The sequence below is a fragment of the Pectinophora gossypiella genome, chromosome Z, assembly GCF_024362695.1.
Source record: "Pectinophora gossypiella chromosome Z, ilPecGoss1.1, whole genome shotgun sequence".
Classification (NCBI taxonomy): Eukaryota; Metazoa; Arthropoda; class Insecta; order Lepidoptera; family Gelechiidae; genus Pectinophora; species Pectinophora gossypiella.
Window position 1 is genome coordinate 22,323,578 of NC_065433.1, and position 20,274 is coordinate 22,343,851.

A 20,274-nucleotide genomic window follows, 5' to 3' on the forward strand; every position below is an offset into this window, starting at 1 on the left:
TAGCCTTAGATACACTATGCTACCTAGGCTATGTTAGATATTTCCACTCTGCATCTGCTTAAGAACTGATTTGACAGACATAAATACTCGTATTTAGGTAGGTTACCAATGTTATTTTTATAGGTACTTACCTACTTAGTTGTGATTCAATTGCTAAGATATCCTAACTAATTGTACTTATGATAATGAATGATGGATAACTAAATTAGGTACCTACCTAACTGATTATCGTTTGTCGGATAGGTACCTACCTAAATTAGGGAATATTTTAATGCCAATGAAGTAGATACCTACCTATTCATGTCGTTTTGTTATTACCGAGGTATTTCCGAGTTTATACATTTATAAAGTAAACCTTCAGTAATGGTTGAGCTCCCCTGCGCCGCGTCATCTCGCCAACAACGATGATGTCATACCCGCCAGCGACGCCCGCTTGCCGGCCACGAAGCCGCAAGCCGGCACTACACGACATTTGTACAATTTCCACTAAAACTCTGCTAATACTTTTCACTACAACTTCATTCACACACTAAAAATATAACATAGCTATATCTTTTCATTAATCGTACTTACATAAAACTATTAAGTATGCATTAATGTTCAACATTCTCTACCGGAGAAACGACTCTTACGGTTTACGCTAAAACCTGTCTTGAGACTTGACGAACCTACTCACATTCGGGAGTAGGTACTCCACATGCCTCATTCTTAACTAAAACAGGTTTGATAAATTCTAAAGTCCTTCAAAAGTTCTTAGGGTTCAAGCCACGCGGTTGGCGTTGTAGGTAGGTACTTTGCTAACATCGATTTAAGGGTGTGATCATTGGTAAAAGCTCGACTTTGCTTTGACCGATTATTATTCAGCTCTATTCATTTTTGTACATTTCCATGTAGGCACGGAAGTAAACTTAGACTCGTGTCGTGGCTAATTCACGCTACTAATTGTTTATTTGGTTAATTTAGTTAAGTAATTAATGTGATTTATTTTTTATTTATTTCTCTCTCTACAAAGGATCACTTAATAACTAATGGGATACTTACCGTCATTGTGATATACTTAAGTAGAAATTACTACTAGATGTACATGTTATTACTAGAGATTCTTTCCTGTAGACAAACTGTTTAAAAAAAAAAACAGTTTTGCAGGGCATTGATAAATTGTATATTAAGTATTAAGATTTAATAAATAAATATTAATTATTACTACTTATTGGAAAATTTGGAGAGCCGGTAAGTATGACATATTGATGAATAATAAAATCTCTCGAAATCAAAATAAATGTAATCAATAATTATAATATCATGGTCTCATGTTGTTTCCGTGAACTAATGACACTTCCGCTACGTCACAGAATCTCGTCAGCGATCTTATTCACGAATCATTAGATCATCAGGTTCATGATTCATCTCGTGTAAATTGTAGACTTGCTGTGCCAATAGCCGATTGTGAGCGTTCTTGTAAAACTAATCGTTTTCGAAGTACACATTCATTAGTACTTTACTTTGCGTTATGTATGTATGCCTCAGTGGCGCTTTGTACAATCACCCGTATCAAACATTGTTTGAGTTTGCGCTTACTAAGTAGACCAGGTACCTCTATGACTAAGATGATTTGTATTGGTTTTGCACTGAATTCTCATACGGCAACGTCAACCTAATAGGGATTTAGGTACTTTCTTTTGGGACTGGGGTGAGTAATTGTAGATTTGCCTCAGATATCACTACCTGGCCGGACAAATTGGAAGCACTGAGGGCTTTCACTGGGTACCTACAAAATTTTAGACAACAGGCGTAGGTGGGCCTGAACCTCGGTCCAGGGTGTCTTCGAGAAGATTATGTTTCAGCGGAGTTTTGACTACAAGTACCTTTAAAGAAACCTCAACAGTGGACATTGTAAACTTACTTCAAAAAATAAACGATTTTTTTATGTTTGGGGGAGTGGCCGGTAGAATTATGCCACTGGCGGGGCCGGTATCGGGGTTAACGGTGTTAGTAAATCTTAAGATTTACCATGTGAACATGGTAAAACCCCAAATTACGCAACTACTGACCACGGAGGCCATCGTAGGTGCGCCATGCACGTCAAACATCTCTTTTTTCAGTATTTACCACGGCTCAGTGGTAAATCTGAAAAGATAAGTAGATAAATAGGTTAGATAAAGTAAATCCGATTATTGAAGATGGTTTGGGCTTTACCGTCACCTCTTGGTAAATCTTAAGATTTATCGTAGTTTTACAGTAACATATCGACGGGGAAGAAGCAAATACTCCTATCTTACACAGACCTAACTTTACAGGAGGAGGAAAAAACTGAATAACTTTTTTGTTAATAATTATAGCGCGACGTCATGTTCTGAAGGTAGTTTTGTTATTTCAAGAGACATTTTTTTAAACTAATATTAATTTTGTATATATAGAGGAATTAAAGTTAATGTAAGTTAGAGCCTATTGGTTTCTGTGTTGGGTCGAAAGTTTTGACGTTAGACGGTTTTTCCACTTGCAATTAATCCTTCAAATTCCTATTGTTTGACTTATTTCTCTTTGTAAACTATTCACTGTAGCTTCAAAAACCTATTAATAATTAAAAAAACAATAACTATAAAACTAACGTAAATTATACATGATTTTGTAAGATAGGATGTATTGCTTTGAATGAATTTAAAATTATGTTCAAGTTAGGAGATATTATAAAGCAATGCCGCAACATTTAACTAGTAAATATTTAACTGTAAACTATTATAAAGCATGCAATATAATAACAAATAATCGTATGTTTTTAAAAAATACTGAAACGACAGCTTTTTTAAAGAAAGTGCTACGCTTAGCATTTTTAATGAAAATAAACTTTGATCTTAAACAAGGTTTAACAAATTATTTATTGATCATGATAAAGTAGGCACCTTCGTTTTTTAATTGGCATTTAAAAAAAATATCAATATAGTACGAATTATATATTTATTAAGTCAATAATCAACTGAGATGAACAAGTAGGTACTTATTAAAATCATTATCAATAGCCCCGTCAATAAAGGGATTGTAGAGTATGTGGGAGGAATCCTATGATTTTTCTTCAGGAATGTGTTCCGGAACACATTCCTGGATGTGTCCTTATTTATGGAGTTAACATAGTGAAAATTCCCACGTTTACATGGTGTCATTTCCGTAACTTAATGTTAACCAAACCATACAAAAATATAAAATATCGATATTTTTGTATGGTATTGGTCGTTCGATTTACTTCTCACATTTTATTCTAAATTTCTCTCCAAAATTAAAACTGTGGGATTTTTTTTGACAAAAAGATAATTATAAATAACCCAGTTATCCAATATCAAATAATTAACTTGTCAAACAATTTTTATTAATTACTGTCTTTAAAAAAATGTTTTGTGTCGCGGAATGGGTGTAGGTCAGAGATACCAATTTTGAGTTTTTCGCTGATATCTCAAAAACGATGCGTCCTAGAGAAAATAACTTTTATATTAATTTAAAGAACATTAAATTGTCTACTTTGTTAATATAATATTTTTTTGATATTTCGCCCGTTTTCGAGCTACACGCTTAGGAAAAAAATAATTTAATATTGCAAAGTGTCAGTGATCGAATCACCCCATAAAGTAGATCTTGGGTCCATCATCTCTTATTTTGGAAACAAAGACACATTCGTGCCATGCTCATTGCCCATCATCATCCATCAACCTCCATCATCTTCCATTAAATAAAAAGACTCATGCTTGATTCTGAAGATAGGAGCTATTATCGATTAAAACATGAGATAGGAGTTATTTATTTCTGTAGAAAGGAGATATTTTTATAAAAAATATTGCAACATATAAAATCTTTATTTTAAGAGCTATTTCTATTCATCGAAAATCACCCTAAAAGTAGGAAATATACAACGGAGATCTTGCCAGCCAACGTAAAATTAAATTTCGCAACGAACTACATCAAAAAGTCGATTTGCCTAAAAATGTAAGATAGGAGTATTTGCTTCTTCCCCGTCGATATCGTACTTAAAGAACTTCACGAAGCCACTGACAATGCCGTAAGCGTGGCCAATTACTGGTCAGCAAAAATTTTATATCGATCGCCATCGACTCGCAAAAAAGAAGAAGTAACATATCTATTTAGGAACGTAATATACATAATTTGAGGTACCAGTGTTGTTCAACTTCTACAGCTTATCAAAATCATAACGGACATGTCGTAAAATCAACTATTCTCACTATCTACGTATGTGAGCGATGCGTTGGTAACCTATCACCAGATGGCTCATTTGTCATGCTTATCCATCTTAGCACTGCAACCAAAGAACATAAGGTCCATTTTCCACTCTATTGCCACGCATTCTGGCAGAAAACAGTCTTCCGGCAATTTGTGACTGTTGGATTAGATACAATCCCTTGCTGGTGAAATTATTCTGCGAAGATTTATGCTGCGGGTGTAAATGGTGGGGTGCTGGCGTGATCGTTGGGCTTACGGTGAAGGTCCGGGTTCGATTCCCAATGGGGACATTGTCGAAATCGCTTTGTGAGACTGTCCATTGTTCAATAAGGACATTGCGGGATGAATCACCTGATTCCGTGCTTCGGAAGGCACGTTAGGCCGTTGGTTTCAGGATAATAGCCTGAACTACCCAAAGTGGTGAAGCGTGGTGGAATATGCTTTATACCCCCTATGTTCGATTGAGGGGATACCTATGCTCGGCAGTTGGAACAAAATTTATTCGAATGAAGAATAACTGAATTGTTTTATTCGTAGGTACTTAATAAATTAGTTTAAGTAAGTATTCAAAGAAAATTCATTTGAAGGACTAAGTTAAAAGTTTAAAGACTAAAGTTAGTCGATTAATAAATAAAACATACCTGTTATTTTGCTTTCAATTGTTATTTCTTAAAACTACGAGTATAAATAAATACGTATTTCCACAACAACTCACTCTCATTCGTCAGCCTGGTGTAGATACGGGTGACTTATGTATGTGTAATAATGATATTATCTACATAATCCACCCTGTATATAAACCCATTTCTATTTTTAAGCCTTTGTCTGCCTAGAACTGAATCTTAGTATTACCACTAGTGCCCTGTTTATCAAAATTTACAAACGAAATTTTCTTGTAAAAAATTACAAGAATGTGTTTATCAAAACTACATATTTAATACGTAAATTACGTTACAAGTGTCAATAATATATTTAAGTTTTCTGGATAAAAGTAATTTACACGTACTTACTGTAACTTGTGGACGTGTAGACTTGTAAGTTTTGATAAACACGGCACTTATAGTAGAGATCACCGGTGTAAACTTTGACTGGAAAAGGTTTAGCTAGAGGCAGTTAGCATTCAAGAGGATACGCTCTGAGAGCCAGGAAGACACCGAAGAAGGAAAGTGCCTGTTGCTGTGGTAATGTCTGATATATAAATTGACACAGGATCTTATCTACGAGTTGTCTTTGCCTCTATCCTTCTAACAAAGGTTTTTGACGTGAATTTATTAGTTATTTAAATGTTTAAGTTGTTGTACATGAAACGGTGTGGTGTGGGCAGAGGTTCTGGATCTCTGGTTACCCTTGTGGGAAATAAGTGTGAGTTTATGTATATACGTCAGATGGTGTTAGTCGATTAGGGTAGTCAGAGGTGCATCCATCGCACGACGTATTAAGAACCCATACCTCACCAATTTTTTTTGTTAGACCAATGTGTTAGGTGGTGAGCCGTATCGCCGTCTATGGCCGAGCCAACTGTACTTATTTTAAATATTGTGCAAGTCCGATACTGGGGTCAAACCGGCGCTCCCCATTTGAGAAGCACGTCGGTGAAACACAGTGGCTATACAGTGTGTTAGTGACATCGTAAAGAATACTGAGGGGGTGATTTAGACCTTGATTCAGAGTTGATATCAAGTGTGAAGTGGGGGGAAAATTCGTGGAAATTTTCGTGTATTTTTATTTATTTATTTTATTTAGATAACCAACAGCTTATAAAACAGAACATATAATAAAGTATTTAACAAACCAACTTAAGCTATTTAAAGGTTACACTAGATAGGTAGATTAGTTCCATATTTTTGCTGTTTTGGTCTGAATCAACCATCAAATTTTCGTTACGATGTCACTAACACCTGTACTATGGAGTCATTGAGTATTTTTTGGGAACTACCACAATTAGGTATGAATATAAAGACCTCTCTAAACAAGAATGCGAATGTTATTAAAACGCCCCTAGAGGTACAAATGATACAAAATGTTTGTAATTGTATAAAAACTGATTTATTACTGTAGTACATGCAACTGGAAAATAACAGCATGGCAGGCCATCACTATAATTGTGACAAACAAAACTGATCAGATATATAATATATATATTATATATGTAACATATATATAAATATACATTTAAAATATGTTAAAACCTTGGAATATTGAATGTTATTTAAGCATCTATTTTCTCTTAATCTTCAAGGAAGAAATATTGGCCTGCGCGTTTCTGCTCTATGTCCTGTAACAAACAAGATGGGTTAGTTCATGTTTAATTTCCTAGATACCCTATAAATCATTTAAGAAGTGAAAGTAATGTGTTCTTCTAGCAATATTATGTTTATTGGTATATTTAATAAACGATTGTAACGTAAAACATATTTAACCGATATTATCAAAAGGCATGACTACCCAGAATTAAGAAACAGCTTTCATTGCATACAACCACTTTGCAAGTATCAAAATCGCTCTGCCTATACTGATTATTGGTTATGTGCAATGAAGAGTTATTGATTGAAAGTATTATACTTACTTTCACGGAGGCATGTTTGTTGATCCTTGGCCGGAAATTGTTGGGATCCCGCCGGAATGTGATCCCGAGCAGTTCAAGGAACCGGTTCATGCCGTTCAGCAGCGACTGGGGCGCATGGGCCGTGGCGTTGGCCGAGGGAGTGCCCTCGAACACGATCACGCGGTCCGCGAGATATGTCGCCATGATAAAGTCGTGCTCGACTACGAACCCTGTTCGCTTCGCATGCAGAATGAACCTGGCAACAGAGATGATACGATTACACATGTGATGCAATATATAAAAGCCTTAATCTAAGAAAATCCCTTAACTGCTCCAGCGGGGCTAACATGCGCAACGTTTAATAGTGATAAAATTATCAATCGATTCAATAAATTTTGTCGAAGTCGATAAGTTTGCTTTTTTACCCAACATGCGTGACATGACTTAGTTGGGTTCACATTAGCACCAATCAACAAAACGACATAATTATATCGTCAGAATCGATAAAATGACCGTGCCACAATTTTATCACGATGCGCATGCCCTACTGGTCTGTACTAGAGATGGATTAGTCAGTCGTTGGCGTTTAACCTATAGTCAGTACCATACATCACTACGTACTCGTATTCGTTGACGGATACATATTGATGTATCCGCCGATACACGGATACATACTGATGTATCCACCGATGGCGTTGAAAAGGTTAAATCAGCGAGTGTTGAAAGCACGTCACAACATTCAGGGGTTCAATCGGGATGATATTTTACAGCCACACTTGGCCTGTCGTCAATATACTTCAGGGATCACAAACTAGTTTCATTGCGGGTCCGTTTAAAAAAATACATCTGTCATATTAGACTTATTTTATCAATTCCAACACGAATTAAAAATTCAAGTGTAACGCGGCAAGCTGTTGACTCGCTCACATTGTCCGCTCGTTGTCTCGTAGCTATCCAATGAACGGTACAGACTAAATAACACAGGCTAAATTTAATAGGCTAGTTTCCAACTAGTCAAAACTTACTCTTACTAAACGTCAAAACACGAAATTGCTATAGCAACCAACGTGTGACGTCATAGAAAAATGTGACAAAATCTCGCACCTATTATGAGATTGTTTTTTATAAAAAAATCATAAATAAGTTAAATAGAAAAAGAAAACGTTTTTTATCACCTTTAGATCTGTTTTTATTTAGTAAATAGAATTCTATAATTTATCCTTGACCTAGGAAACTACCCAATTAGCAGACATTTTTATATTGATATTCTTAGATTCTTCATCCGCACGTAATTGGTTGGTGCTCCGCCATTTGGTGTAACCTGATTTTAGTTTAGTACATTGTGTTGAAGACGACATAATTTCACATAATCGCTTTTACGCTATATCCAGGGCGATAAACAGTTGAATGCATTCTGTTTTTTCATTACTTGGGAGTAAGTATAAAAAAAATTACGCCCCGAAATTATTAACACAGAAAAGGAAAAGAAAGGAAGTCAAAGAATTGGCCTTTGATAGACTAGAATGGAGACTTCACAGACAAGAGCATGGCTCTTAAATTGACGATGATGTACAAATAGTCAATAGTCAGACGTCACTCAATTGTACTAGGTCAAAACTAGGCCGCGACAATATAGATCGATTGTGCGAAAGTTTAATTACTGTAGGTAACAAACGACGCAAACTGTGGCTTTAATGTATATTGAACATACCTACTGCAAGCAACATTACGATATTATATTGAAATTACTGAAACAAGCCGAGTAGAATAAAGGCAGAGGTAAGTTATCGTAAAGCCTTTTCAACTGAAGAGTTTTGTGCAAAGAGTCAATTTATATTGTGATTTATGTGTCAACTATGATTTACCATCACACAAGAGCCTCCCAGAGGGATGTCCATGAACTTATCACAAGTTGATTGTCAAAATAAACTGTAGTATAGTTATAAATTGAGGAAGAGGTAAGTAGATTATTTTTTTTAAATTGTCAAAATGACTTGACATGAACAAATTGGTGTATAGCAATAAGGCCACCGATTGTGCTGTAATCTTTTTTGTGTATGTTTTAAATTTGTTTTGTGTATGTATGTGCAATAAAGTATATTTACAGTTGTTTTTGTAGTTGTTACATGGGCCAAGTCAGGGGCCTTTGGCGGCTCAATAGTAACCCTGACACCAGGGTCGATGGGGCTGGTAATCCACCTCACAACCCACACAATAGAAGAGTATATTTGATTTGATGACTTGGGATCGACATGAAGAACAAGAAGCTTTACCGTTTTATAACTTTAGCAGCGACCAGACGTTGTTCGGAATCGAGGTAGGCGGAAGGCTCATCAATGAGGTAGACGTCGGCAGGTTTCCCGAGGCACAGCACTAAGGCGACTCGTTGCAATTCACCTCCAGACAGGTTCTGAACCTCCTGATCCATAATTTCTTCTATTTTCATAGGCTTCATCACATCAGTGATAAACTGGAAGAAAAATGTATGAGTGTAAAACAATGAAGTGTAATAGCATAGATATAAATGTCATATTCCAACTAGATTGTGTTTGAAAGCTACTAATTTTGACAACAAAAAAAATGTCTTGCACTTTACTATAGTAACATAATTATTATACATCAATATCATACAATCAATTCACACACCAAATCTGATTAGTCTTGCGACTGATTGCAGATATTTAAAGGAAAAAAAAAAAAATCAATGGTAGCACTAATGACTGACGAACAATGATACATATACCATTATAGAAAACAGCTAGCATTTTAACTATTTTTATTTCACTTTCACTCGCCTTATCTGTCTGAGAGATGTCTCAATTGGGTCATTTATTCATCATAAATTGGGGTGTTCTATCTCTTATAATCATTGATCTTCGGAAGGCATGTTAAGCAGTTGGTCCCGGTTACTACTTACTAATGTAAGTACATAGTCGTTACTTGAGTCACGTTGATGGGGTTGATGAGATTGGTCATCCACCTCACAACCCACATGATAGAAGATAATCTTTGATGTAAAGAGAGTTAATATCAGGGGGTCTAAAAAGTTATTTTTTTAGTTCTTTCAATATGGCCCTTTTAATCCTAAGCCTTGGATTTTTAAATAACACTTGTGGGACCTTGTCAATATTAATTTATATGCGTTATATTATGAAAATAAAAAAATGATTTATTTATAATTTACTTAGTTAGTGGGCTCTGTTTTCCGCATTTAGACTCTAAGATGGCCCATTATGCATGCTATTGTTGACTACGTAAGCCAACCTAACTCCTTCCAGCAGCTCAGGAGCCTCCTGGGGTTTTCAAAGGCTTTGCGGAGTGACCCCATTTCTTTGACGATTTGTACCCGTTGTGCTGACACTCCCATGCATTCCAGGATTATAATTTACTTATTAGGATATTTATTATGGTGCTGATTTTACTAGTTATCAACTATTCACGCATCAGGAAATTTTGTTTCAACAGGTTTGTTCTGGGTTTGTATGTTTGCGTCTGTTGTTTCTAAAAGGGTCTTGTATTCTAATGTAGGCTCTATTAATTTATTTATTTGAAAATACTTATTACCATTTATTTCTTGTTTTAGTTTAATATTATAGTAAAAATAATCTTTTATGAGCACAGAAGACATAAATGTGACAGAAATAAAGATAATAAAAGTAAAACAGGCGACCTTACTGTTGTGACGTATATGATAGGTATCTGGCATTCTTTTCGTCTCTTACATAAATTAAACAACGACTTGGCATCCACTAGATTAAATTTTTAACCAAAATAATATATGTAGTCGTATTATTGTAGTAGAAACGAAAATCATATTTTTATTACTAAAAACCCAAACTTCCTTCTATACTATGTTGATATTATACTCACTTGTGGGTGAACATAAGCATCTCTAATTTTCTCATGTAGGAGGCTGCGAACCAGTCCTTGTGATTTAGGGGATATCTTCTGTGGCTTATAGCTAATGTGTAGCTGTGGCAACTGGCCAGACCCTGCATGGAAATTACAACATTACTTCATCAAATGTACACTGCAGTCATGTTCTCACACTATTTATTATGCACAGTAAAACACTTGTGTAAAAATAGTAATGAAAATAAGGAAAAATACAAATTGATTGTATATTTATGTTGATTTGAAGAATGTCTGTGCTATAGTGAAAATGCTGTTATATTATAAATATACCAATAGTTAGTAGTGGAACAGTTTTTAAAAAATCTGTCCTATTGATTGGTCTTTAACCTCTAAATAGTTTTGTGGTAGCTTTGATTAGGTAGTTTGAGCAATACAGGCTGTGGATAAGGATTAATTTATGATATTAATGTAGTAACTTCAGAATCAATACGCGGCGTTGCGGCAAAACGTAGCATCAGCAAAACTGTTCCACTTAATCATTATGTATGCAAAACAGATACCGTCAATAGATGCACAGGATTCGGCATGTTGCAAGCACTTTTGAAAGACAGGATGGAAAAATAAATCAAATAATTCTGTCCTGGCCATTTCAAATACTTATAAATACATTAAATTCATCGAAATATTAACACATTAAAATAAATCTATAACCTCTACAATCAAACGAGATCTACATGGTTAAGTAAATAAAATAACAATAAATGCAAACTGGTCACAAATTTTAACATAAATACGGGGTTTAATTACGTGGAATTAACCAGAAATCACAAAAAAGAAACGATCTTTTTCCGACAAAATCGGGATCATTTGACAACTTTCACAAATTTGACATTTTGAATTTAGTGTTGCCATTGCTGTTATTGTATTTGGTGTTACCAAAAAAAGACGATAAATGTCATACTTTAATATCGATTCTACAAAATCGATGTTAAAATTAATAATCGTTTCATGAACCAAAACCAAATTGTGCAGTTGTCGCTGAATATACAAGGAAAAATCAGGCGTAAAATTGTTTAAATAATATCGGCATGAAAATTTGTCATGTAACCAAATTCCACAATACATAGCTAGAAAAACTAGGTCTTATTTATTACCTTCGTCAGCTTCTAGATTGCCGGCCAACATTCTGATGAATGTGGTTTTGCCGGTGCCGTTTTCACCAAGTAGCACCAGAATCTCTGAATCGGAGAACTCTCCGGGCATCACTTTTAGATAGAAGTCACCCATTTTCTTCGACATTTCTGGATACTCGTAGTGGTTCATTCTTTTGATCTGTTCAGTTAAACAATATGATTTTGACCAATTTCAATAATAATTATTTGCAACAATGTTTCTGTTCTAATGTTTGAACACAAATAGAATTTATTAGAGATGGCACAGTGATATTTTTGCATTTTACAATGCAAAGAATTTGATTTGATTTGAATGCATACATGAAAGAAACACGCAATACGAAGTTAAAATGATGTGTATGTAGCAAATCACAAAATTATGAAAATAAAAATAAGCAACTAGGTGAAATAGAGACATTTAAAATTCTACTCTACTTACCTGTGCAGAAAAGATATGACTTAATGAATTTATGGATTAGTTTCTTCAAAACTGATGATGTTATGCTACGCGAAATTAGTTCGTCTAACCAGTAACTTACCTCCTCTTCAGTAGCAGATTCAGCCACTTTGAAAACGAGAGATTCAGTTCTAAATCTCATGTTTTCAGTGGGCACAAAACCGTCCAGGAAGATATTGATACCTTTGAAATAATACAAAATAAAAAGGAAATTATAAAAAAGAAAATCAAAAGTGCTCTGTGTGTACCACAGTCTAATAAAATCAACGAATTTAACAACGATTATAAACGTACTACTTCAAGGGGTTATCATAATCAGGGAAAGAAAAGGTGGGCAGACAAAACACACGTTGTGATGAGGGAATTTCCGGTTACATTCCCCAGAAACAATATAGATGGCGTTGTACTTTCTCAATTCTCGGATACTTACATAATTATTCTAAAATACAATGTAATGGCAGAAACATAATATTAAAATCATTGTTGCTTCATATTTGGATCACATTAAGTATAGAATTATGTTGCTACCTATAATGTTTCTTTTTATTTTGATCCGAATAATAATGGGTGGAAGACGTAATTGTGCCTGGGTATAATAAAAAGAGTGATGATTTATACCCAAAAACAAAGATAAAAGATGCTTAGGTCTGTTATCCATGAAATTAGAAGGTTAAGCGAAGGAAAATCTGCACAGCGCCATCTATATTATTGTTCAGGAATATAGCCTGGAAAGTCGCTCATTACCAGGAAAAACTGACTTGGCTTAGTTCATTCGGCCTCGGCAAATTAAATAAGGGGGACCACAGAAGCATTGGTTACACTTAAAAGCAAAGTCCAGTTTAAAGAATTCTTAAAGTTAGACTTAGTAAGTGAAATTCAATCATAATACGAAACATGTATTTTTTAGTCATTACTTTTTACTTGGCTTTAAAACTTCCTGACTGGATTAACATGGATAAAACTCAGTAGGTACAACATTTAATCTACACATTAGTCACAGATTGCATAGCTATAAGAAATACATCATACATCAGACAGTCAGTTTAGTAGAGATAAAGAAGGGTCTTTGCATTATTTTGCATTGCTAAAGATGGGGTAGAAATATTGTCCCATTATTTTAATTAGGTCTCTGGAAATTATAGTTTTCAAAAGGGAGGGGAATGAGGGTTTAGACCTAAAACAATATGGTTAGTCTATATGTGACACTTTGGGAATGCAATCCCGATCTCGCGAGATCCCGTCAAATTTTTCGGGATCAATCCCGAAGCATAATGTGACGATATCCAATTCAAGCTGGACGTGATTGGGCGAATCTCCTCGAGTTATACTTTTTGTTATGATTATGCTGATTCGAAGTAATGTTAAACAATATCGTTAGTCTATATGTGACACTTAGGGAATGCAATCCCGACTCGAGATCGCAAATTCGAGATCCCGCGGGATTGGAAATATCAATTCCGCGATCTCGTCTAGTTAATAAAATGTAAAGTTAGGATGGCTGAAAACAAAATATTTTTTGGAAAGAAAACGAAAACCTTTCTTCTTCAATATTACTAACTAAATAATTAAGTTTTCTTTGGAAATCAGCATAATCAAAACAAAAAGTATATATATAACTCGAGGAGATTCGCCCAATCGCGTCAATCGTATCGTCATATTATGCTTCGGGATTGATCCCGAAAAATTTGACGGGATCTCGCGAAATCGGGAATCATTTCCTAGCGACACGTCGTATAATGTAAACCAACAGTCTTTCCAGCGCCCGCGGCAAGGGAGTCACGCCGCGCAGTGCGAATTATATCGAGGAGGAGGACTAATACCCGTACCACGGTTAACCCCGTAGATAGTATTCGCTGCGTCTATTGGTCAAAGCCTTCGTTATAATTCGCACCGCGCGTTTCGCGGCACCCGTGCTGTCTTTGCTGGAGAGACAAAAACAGTTTAGATAATTTAGTAGGTTTAAACAGGTCAGACAGGCAGTCGCTACTGTAAAAAACTGGACCTGTCAAATCTTCAGGTTAGGTAGGCGGACCCTGTGAAAAACGGGATAATGCTAGGGAGATGATGATGAGTAGGTTTAAAAGGTGTTTGGAATTGCAGGAGGCATTTTTCAAGTTAACACTGGGAATACTGTTCGATAATTTCTGCATAAAAATCACTAAAAATACGTTTACTTGTAAAAATTTTGTTACGATATATTACATTTAGACTGATTTAGATATGTAGGAATCGTTTTATCTCTTCAGTGTAGGTATGTTTCCTTTCCGTCGACTTACCTTCTCGCACGGAGAAAGGCATAGTTACTACGCCATATGCACCAGGCACGCCATACAAGCAGCAGATGAAGTCGGACAAGTAGTCCAACACCGACAAGTCGTGTTCCACGACGATGATGAACCTACGTCACAATTGTCGTTACTGTATCGGGAAACAAGAATTGTAACACTAAACATATAGGTACGGTCATCAGTTAAAACCATCTCACATTAACTTTTTCATCAAATTGAACTGTAAGTATCATTAAAAGGCAAATGTGATAATGCGACACGGTTCTAAAGTGGGTATATGATGCCTATTGCTCGCCGACACTATTGTCCATCATGTGAGATAGGCCTTTAAATCATATACTATACAGGGTGTTAGTGACATCGTAATGAAAACTTTTGATGGGTGTTTCAGACCATGACTCTGAGTTGATATCGAGTGGATATTTCCGCCGCAAAAGTATGCAACTGAAAATAATTAAAAAACTTTCCGAGAGGAAATTCCAATTGTTACTCAGAAATATGGTCTGAATCATCCCCCTCAGTATTCGGTACGATGTCACTAACACCCTGTATACGATTTCTAGATATGCTCATTTTAAGGTTTAATTACGCTGTCCACCTACACTTTGCTGTTTTATACTAAAATAACATTCATTATTGCTTGGCTTTATCAACGTTTTACGCTGACCAACTCTCTTAATTTTCTTTGTTTTGACTTTCAATACATACGATTGAACACAGCATAACAGTTTTATTTATTGTTTCGTTGTCTCTGCCTGAACATAAACAGTGTTTGTAAGATTGCCAATTAAGCTTCCTTTTGTTTATCTAGGGTTCTCTTTCATGTGATAAGTTAATGTTTATGAGAGCTCCATCCATGGAAAAGGTATACATGTTTTGCCGACGCCACCTAGAGTGGGATAAGGGATGCCTATGCATTAAGTTTCACGGAATTAAACCTTATCAATTTTTTGCTTCTACGCAGTTGTGGGAGCTAATAAAAAGAACACGTTCAGCTGCTTGTCTTCCCGGGCATGTCGTAAAATCCGACAGCGGGATTGTGTCGTTTGTTACGTGATGGACTTATGTTTTGGGCCATAGGCTGATCCTTTATCACCATAAGGTTCATCATATCCAGCTTAGGATATCGTATCAACAGTGGTTGCAAGTTGTCTTTGATTACTTGTGGCTCTGCCCGCCCCATTAGGGATTACGGGCGTGAGTTTACGTATGTAGTATGTGTATGTATATTCTTTAAAGATTCATCAATAGCACGGATAGTAAAATTGTATGGGCATTTGACTAACACCTACTAAATATAAAAGAGTATATAGGAAATAAGAAACTTAAGAAGACCTACTTGTCAGGGTGTATGAGCGAGCGAATAGTACGAGCAGCGTTGAGACGCTGCTTCACGTCCAGATAAGACGAGGGCTCGTCGAACATGAAGATGTCTCCGTTCTGGATGCACACCATGGCGCAGGCGAAGCGCTGCAGTTCTCCACCGGACAACGCAGAAATCTCGCGGTCGCGGATGTGCGAAAGATCTTTATACAGAAAGAGAGTAAGAAATAATCAATAATCTAAACCTAATACAATAATTCTTGATTGCACACAAAATAAATACATTACATAAACAATCACATGTAAACATCGTGTTTATTAAAAGAGGATAAAACACAGAAAAAGAAGGAAACATGTGTAACCAAAGGGAAGGAAACATGGTGTGACTTAAAAGAAGGGAACATACGTGACCAAAAAGAAGGGAACATGGTGTGACCAAAAAGAAGGGAACATGTGTGAACAAAGGGAAGGAGACATGGTGTGACTAAAAACAAGGAAACATATGTGAACAAAGGGAAGGAGACATGGTGTGACCAAAAAGAAGGGAACACATGTGACCAAAAAGAAGGGAACATGTGTGACCAAAGCGACCAATTCTTACCAAGCATGCGGCATATTTCGGGCTGGTTTTTCATCTCGTCTTTCCTGTCCAGCAGTTGACCGACGGTGCCCTTCACAGCTTTTGGGATCTGATCCACGTATTGTGGCTTGATTAGAGCCTTCAGGTTGTCTTCCAGAATCTTGGTGAAGTAGTTCTGCAGCTCAGAGCCGCGGAAATGTGACAGGATTTCTTGCCAGTCCGGAGGGTCCTGTGTTTATAAATAGCAGTTCAATAACACATTGTTGCAATATAAGATTTCACTTGCATTCTAATAGATCTTTGAACGACTAACCCCGAGGCGAACTTTAATTCGCGAGTGACTTTTGGTCAATTGAAAGGCGTTTTGATTGCAGTCAATCAAAAGCTTTTGACCTTTAGCTGCAGCTCGTTATCCGAATGAGGCGCCTGTCGGCTCTTGTAATTCGGTCATGGTCTTATCAAGCCACAGTCTTCTTTTCCTTCTCTCATGTGGGTTGTGCGGTTGATGACCGTCCTCACCAACCCTGGTTATTAATGAGACGTCAAAGACCCCTGACGCTAGACTGGCGTTCGTAATTCATGGCAAAAAATATTACATGCAGTATATTTGGAGTAAATCAGAAATAATATTCAGTGAGTTTCTATTTCAAGTACATTCTATATTTTGGAGCTAACTTATTCAACACCGACTAGGCGGCCCTATTGCCGTCTAGTCACGGACTATGACATAGGCCCACTAGTATAGATGGTGCATCTTTACTAAGAATCATCTTACATATTCTTGAGTGATTCACCTAAACACAGCCTCACAAAATCGAACCGAACCTGTAGATTATGAACTGAATGATCTAACTACTATACGATATATTCTAGCATGGTGTGACAGCAGGACAGAAAGAGAGCATAGCTTGGTGTGAAAGACCTAACAAGTAAACGGACTATTCTGACAGTTGTTCTACGCACCATGTAAGAATAGACCATAGAGGCAGTTAAAACCAACACTAGTCTGAGTAAAAACTTTCTTACAGCATAACGTCCGAGGTTAGGCTTCTGTTTGCCCGCGAGGATCTTGAGCGCGGTAGACTTGCCGATACCGTTCTGCCCGACCAGACCGAGAACCTCTCCCGGCCGAGGGATCGGCAGACGATGGAGCTTGAACGAGTTCTTCGAGTAGCGATGCGTCGTATGCTTCTCCAAGTTCGACGGGATATTGATGATGGTGATAGCGTCAAACGGACATTTCTGAGGGGCAAGGAGCATAAGTTAGTTAAGAAAAACGAGCACCACATTTTGGGCATCAAACATACGTCAATGACGTAACTGTAAGGAGTTTGCAATTAGCATTTTCACTGCATAAATTGGAGTTATCAGAATAACTCACGCACTATACACTACGCATATCTGAGCATATATGTAGAGCGTGCGAAAATTCGCGACTAAAGAGGCACGACTTGAACGACGTCACGAATTAAGCGGGCGGGCAGCATTATGTATGAAATCGCAAAGATAATAATTTGATTTGTGATGTTAGCACCTTTAAAAGACAAGTGATTTATGTAAAAAAAGGGAATCTATATTTAAAGCTTAAAATAATAAACGCCCATAATATTTTTTTACTCGTTAACTTAGTAGTAAAGTGAAGATTAGAGATGAATCAATGAATGCATTATTTCGATATTGCTGTGATCATATTATTTCGATTGTTTATTGCGTCATAAGTGTTTATAGGTCATTAAACAAGGTGTTCAGATTTTTGTTGGCAGTCTGAATGAATTCTTTTTTTATACTTTTAATTATTTATAAGTAAAACAATGAATTATTTTGTTTCAAGTGAATGACTTAGAGTTACCAAAAATATGTAGGTATAGTTTACATAATGTTATAGAATTTAATAAAATTATTGCGATAGAAGTAAATTTAAGATAGGAGATCTTGAGCCTAACACCCTAACCACTAGATGTAACTTTCAGTAATGGATAATGATACAAATACACTATTACGCAGAATGCAGAATTGCAGATATTAATATAATAAAGGTATTGATATATCCCAGAACAAAAATGCAAATTAATCTTTTTATAAACATAAAACAGTATGTAGAATGAAATTTCGCTAAGCTAAGCAAAACAAAGCTACAAATCACATAGAATATGAATTAAATCACATTTATTAATTAATTTAAAACTAGTGAAGGAAAAATAGAGGAAACCGTTTCTTGCTTAAAATTTAATGCTTAACCTCTTAACGCCGAGATTTCCAGACACAATAGTTAAACAATGGGTTTTGGATTTTAAAAGAACATTCGGTCTTACGACTTTAACATAGATTGTGAAATATGCAGGGCTGACTAGTTTCTTAACAGCAATAACATGTTTTGAATAGATTTAAAATGCAATCTTAACCATTTCATTACTCTGCAATATAACAATGAATCATACTATAATGTATTTTGGTTTAGAAGAAGATACAAAAAGTAAAGGTGTATTCTGATCAAAAAGGAAAACCTACATATTGTCACTAGTCTGCTTTCATCCACTGCTGGGATGTATCAAAATTACTAAGTTACCCTATAGCTCTTATATAGTTGGTATGGATCACTTCTTCTAACATATTAAAATTATAATACATACATACATGTTCTCTGCATTTAGCAAAGATTAAGATTGTGACTAATTTTGTTCAATTATTTACGGCACATGCAACATTAAAATAATTTTCAAAGAAGCATTCGCTAGCAGAATCTCAATAATAAAACTAGCTTTTGCATACTTTATAAATTTAAAAATAGATTAATAAATCCTTTGATGAGCCAGAATTACTATATTTAAATCATCCAATTATGCTTTACTTTGAAGAAACTTGCAACAAACAAAAAAGAAGCTAAACAATTAACCAATGAAATATACACCTCCCAATATTTTTTATTATTATCTGTAAGTGTATGCATTTATAAAATTCAAACATGCTCTAGAAACTCTAGATAACAAGCAAGGCCAGCTTGCTGACAACCATAATTAATTATTCATAAGGTGTACATAAGTGTGGCTGATTGTAGAAAACTCTGCTGCTTGGTGTTGAATTTGCACAGAACCTAGATAATTCGCAAATTCAGCATTTGCATGTTGCCACAAGTGTTACATGATAGAAAGGTTACTCACCTTGACACATATACCGCAGCCGATGCATAGTTCTTCGGAAATGGTGGCGATCTTATCATTGGGAGTCACCTCGATACACAGCTTGCCCATACGCACCACTGGGCAGCTTTTCTTGCACTCCTGCCTGCATCTTTTCGGCTTGCAACGGTCCGCGTTTACTATCGCAATACGCGTAAGCTTGTCCGTTTCCTCATGGTGTTTGTTTCGAGACATAACTGCAAACATAAGAAATGCCTCTTACAAACAATATTACAACGGTAACAGCAAACTTTCTTCCAAGATGTGGCACAGTCGTCGAATATAACCTCAATATTTATCAAATGAATTATAACCATAAAATTGTATGGTATTTAACCTAATTTCTTTCTATATAAATCTAGGCGTAGGAAAGTAATTAAAAATGCAAAAAACGTGTAAATACCTAAAGAAAAGAAAAGCGAACGTTGGCGAAACTCTGCCTACGTTCGCGTGTCCTTTTACCCTGAAATGTCAAAAGGACTTGACACGTTCATGGCAACACCCATTTGAAAATGCTTTCGTTCAGAAACGTAGAGGAATTATGAAATTCAAAAAATATTATAATTTTTGTTTGGTTACGGTGATTATAATTACTGAGAAAGCAATTTTTATTTTATTGTATGCATAATTCTAGTGATTTTATTTGCAATTATC

The 20,274-nt window shown here is 35.8% G+C and overlaps 1 protein-coding gene across 1 annotated transcript; it reads right to left on the reverse strand.

Moving 5' to 3' along the window:
- Window positions 1-6,247: 6,247 nt before the first annotated feature.
- LOC126379871 (protein Pixie) lies at window positions 6,248-20,115 on the reverse strand. The gene is made up of 12 exons (XM_050028845.1): window positions 20,024-20,115; window positions 19,603-19,817; window positions 17,471-17,686; window positions 16,466-16,673; window positions 15,881-16,067; window positions 14,530-14,651; window positions 12,336-12,436; window positions 11,779-11,956; window positions 10,640-10,761; window positions 9,043-9,239; window positions 6,791-7,025; window positions 6,248-6,499 (listed from the first exon to the last, which is right to left on the reverse strand). The coding sequence occupies exons 2-12, from the start codon at window positions 19,813-19,815 to the stop codon at window positions 6,452-6,454; spliced, it is 1,827 nt and encodes a 608-aa protein (XP_049884802.1). The 5' UTR covers window positions 19,816-19,817; window positions 20,024-20,115; the 3' UTR covers window positions 6,248-6,451.
- Window positions 20,116-20,274: the final 159 nt, after the last annotated feature.

Bases quoted from the DNA above. Each gene is read 5' to 3' on its own strand.
- LOC126379871 (XM_050028845.1), bottom strand. From the start codon at position 19,815: ATGTCTCGAAACAAACACCATGAGGAAACGGACAAGCTTACGCGTATT. The intron at 17,687-19,602 runs GTGAGTAACCTT...CTTGCCCCTCAG, and splicing joins GCTGCGGTATATGTGTCAAG to AAATGTCCGTTTGACGCTAT. The intron at 16,068-16,465 runs GTAAGAATTGGT...TTCTGTATAAAG, and splicing joins CGAAATATGCCGCATGCTTG to ATCTTTCGCACATCCGCGAC.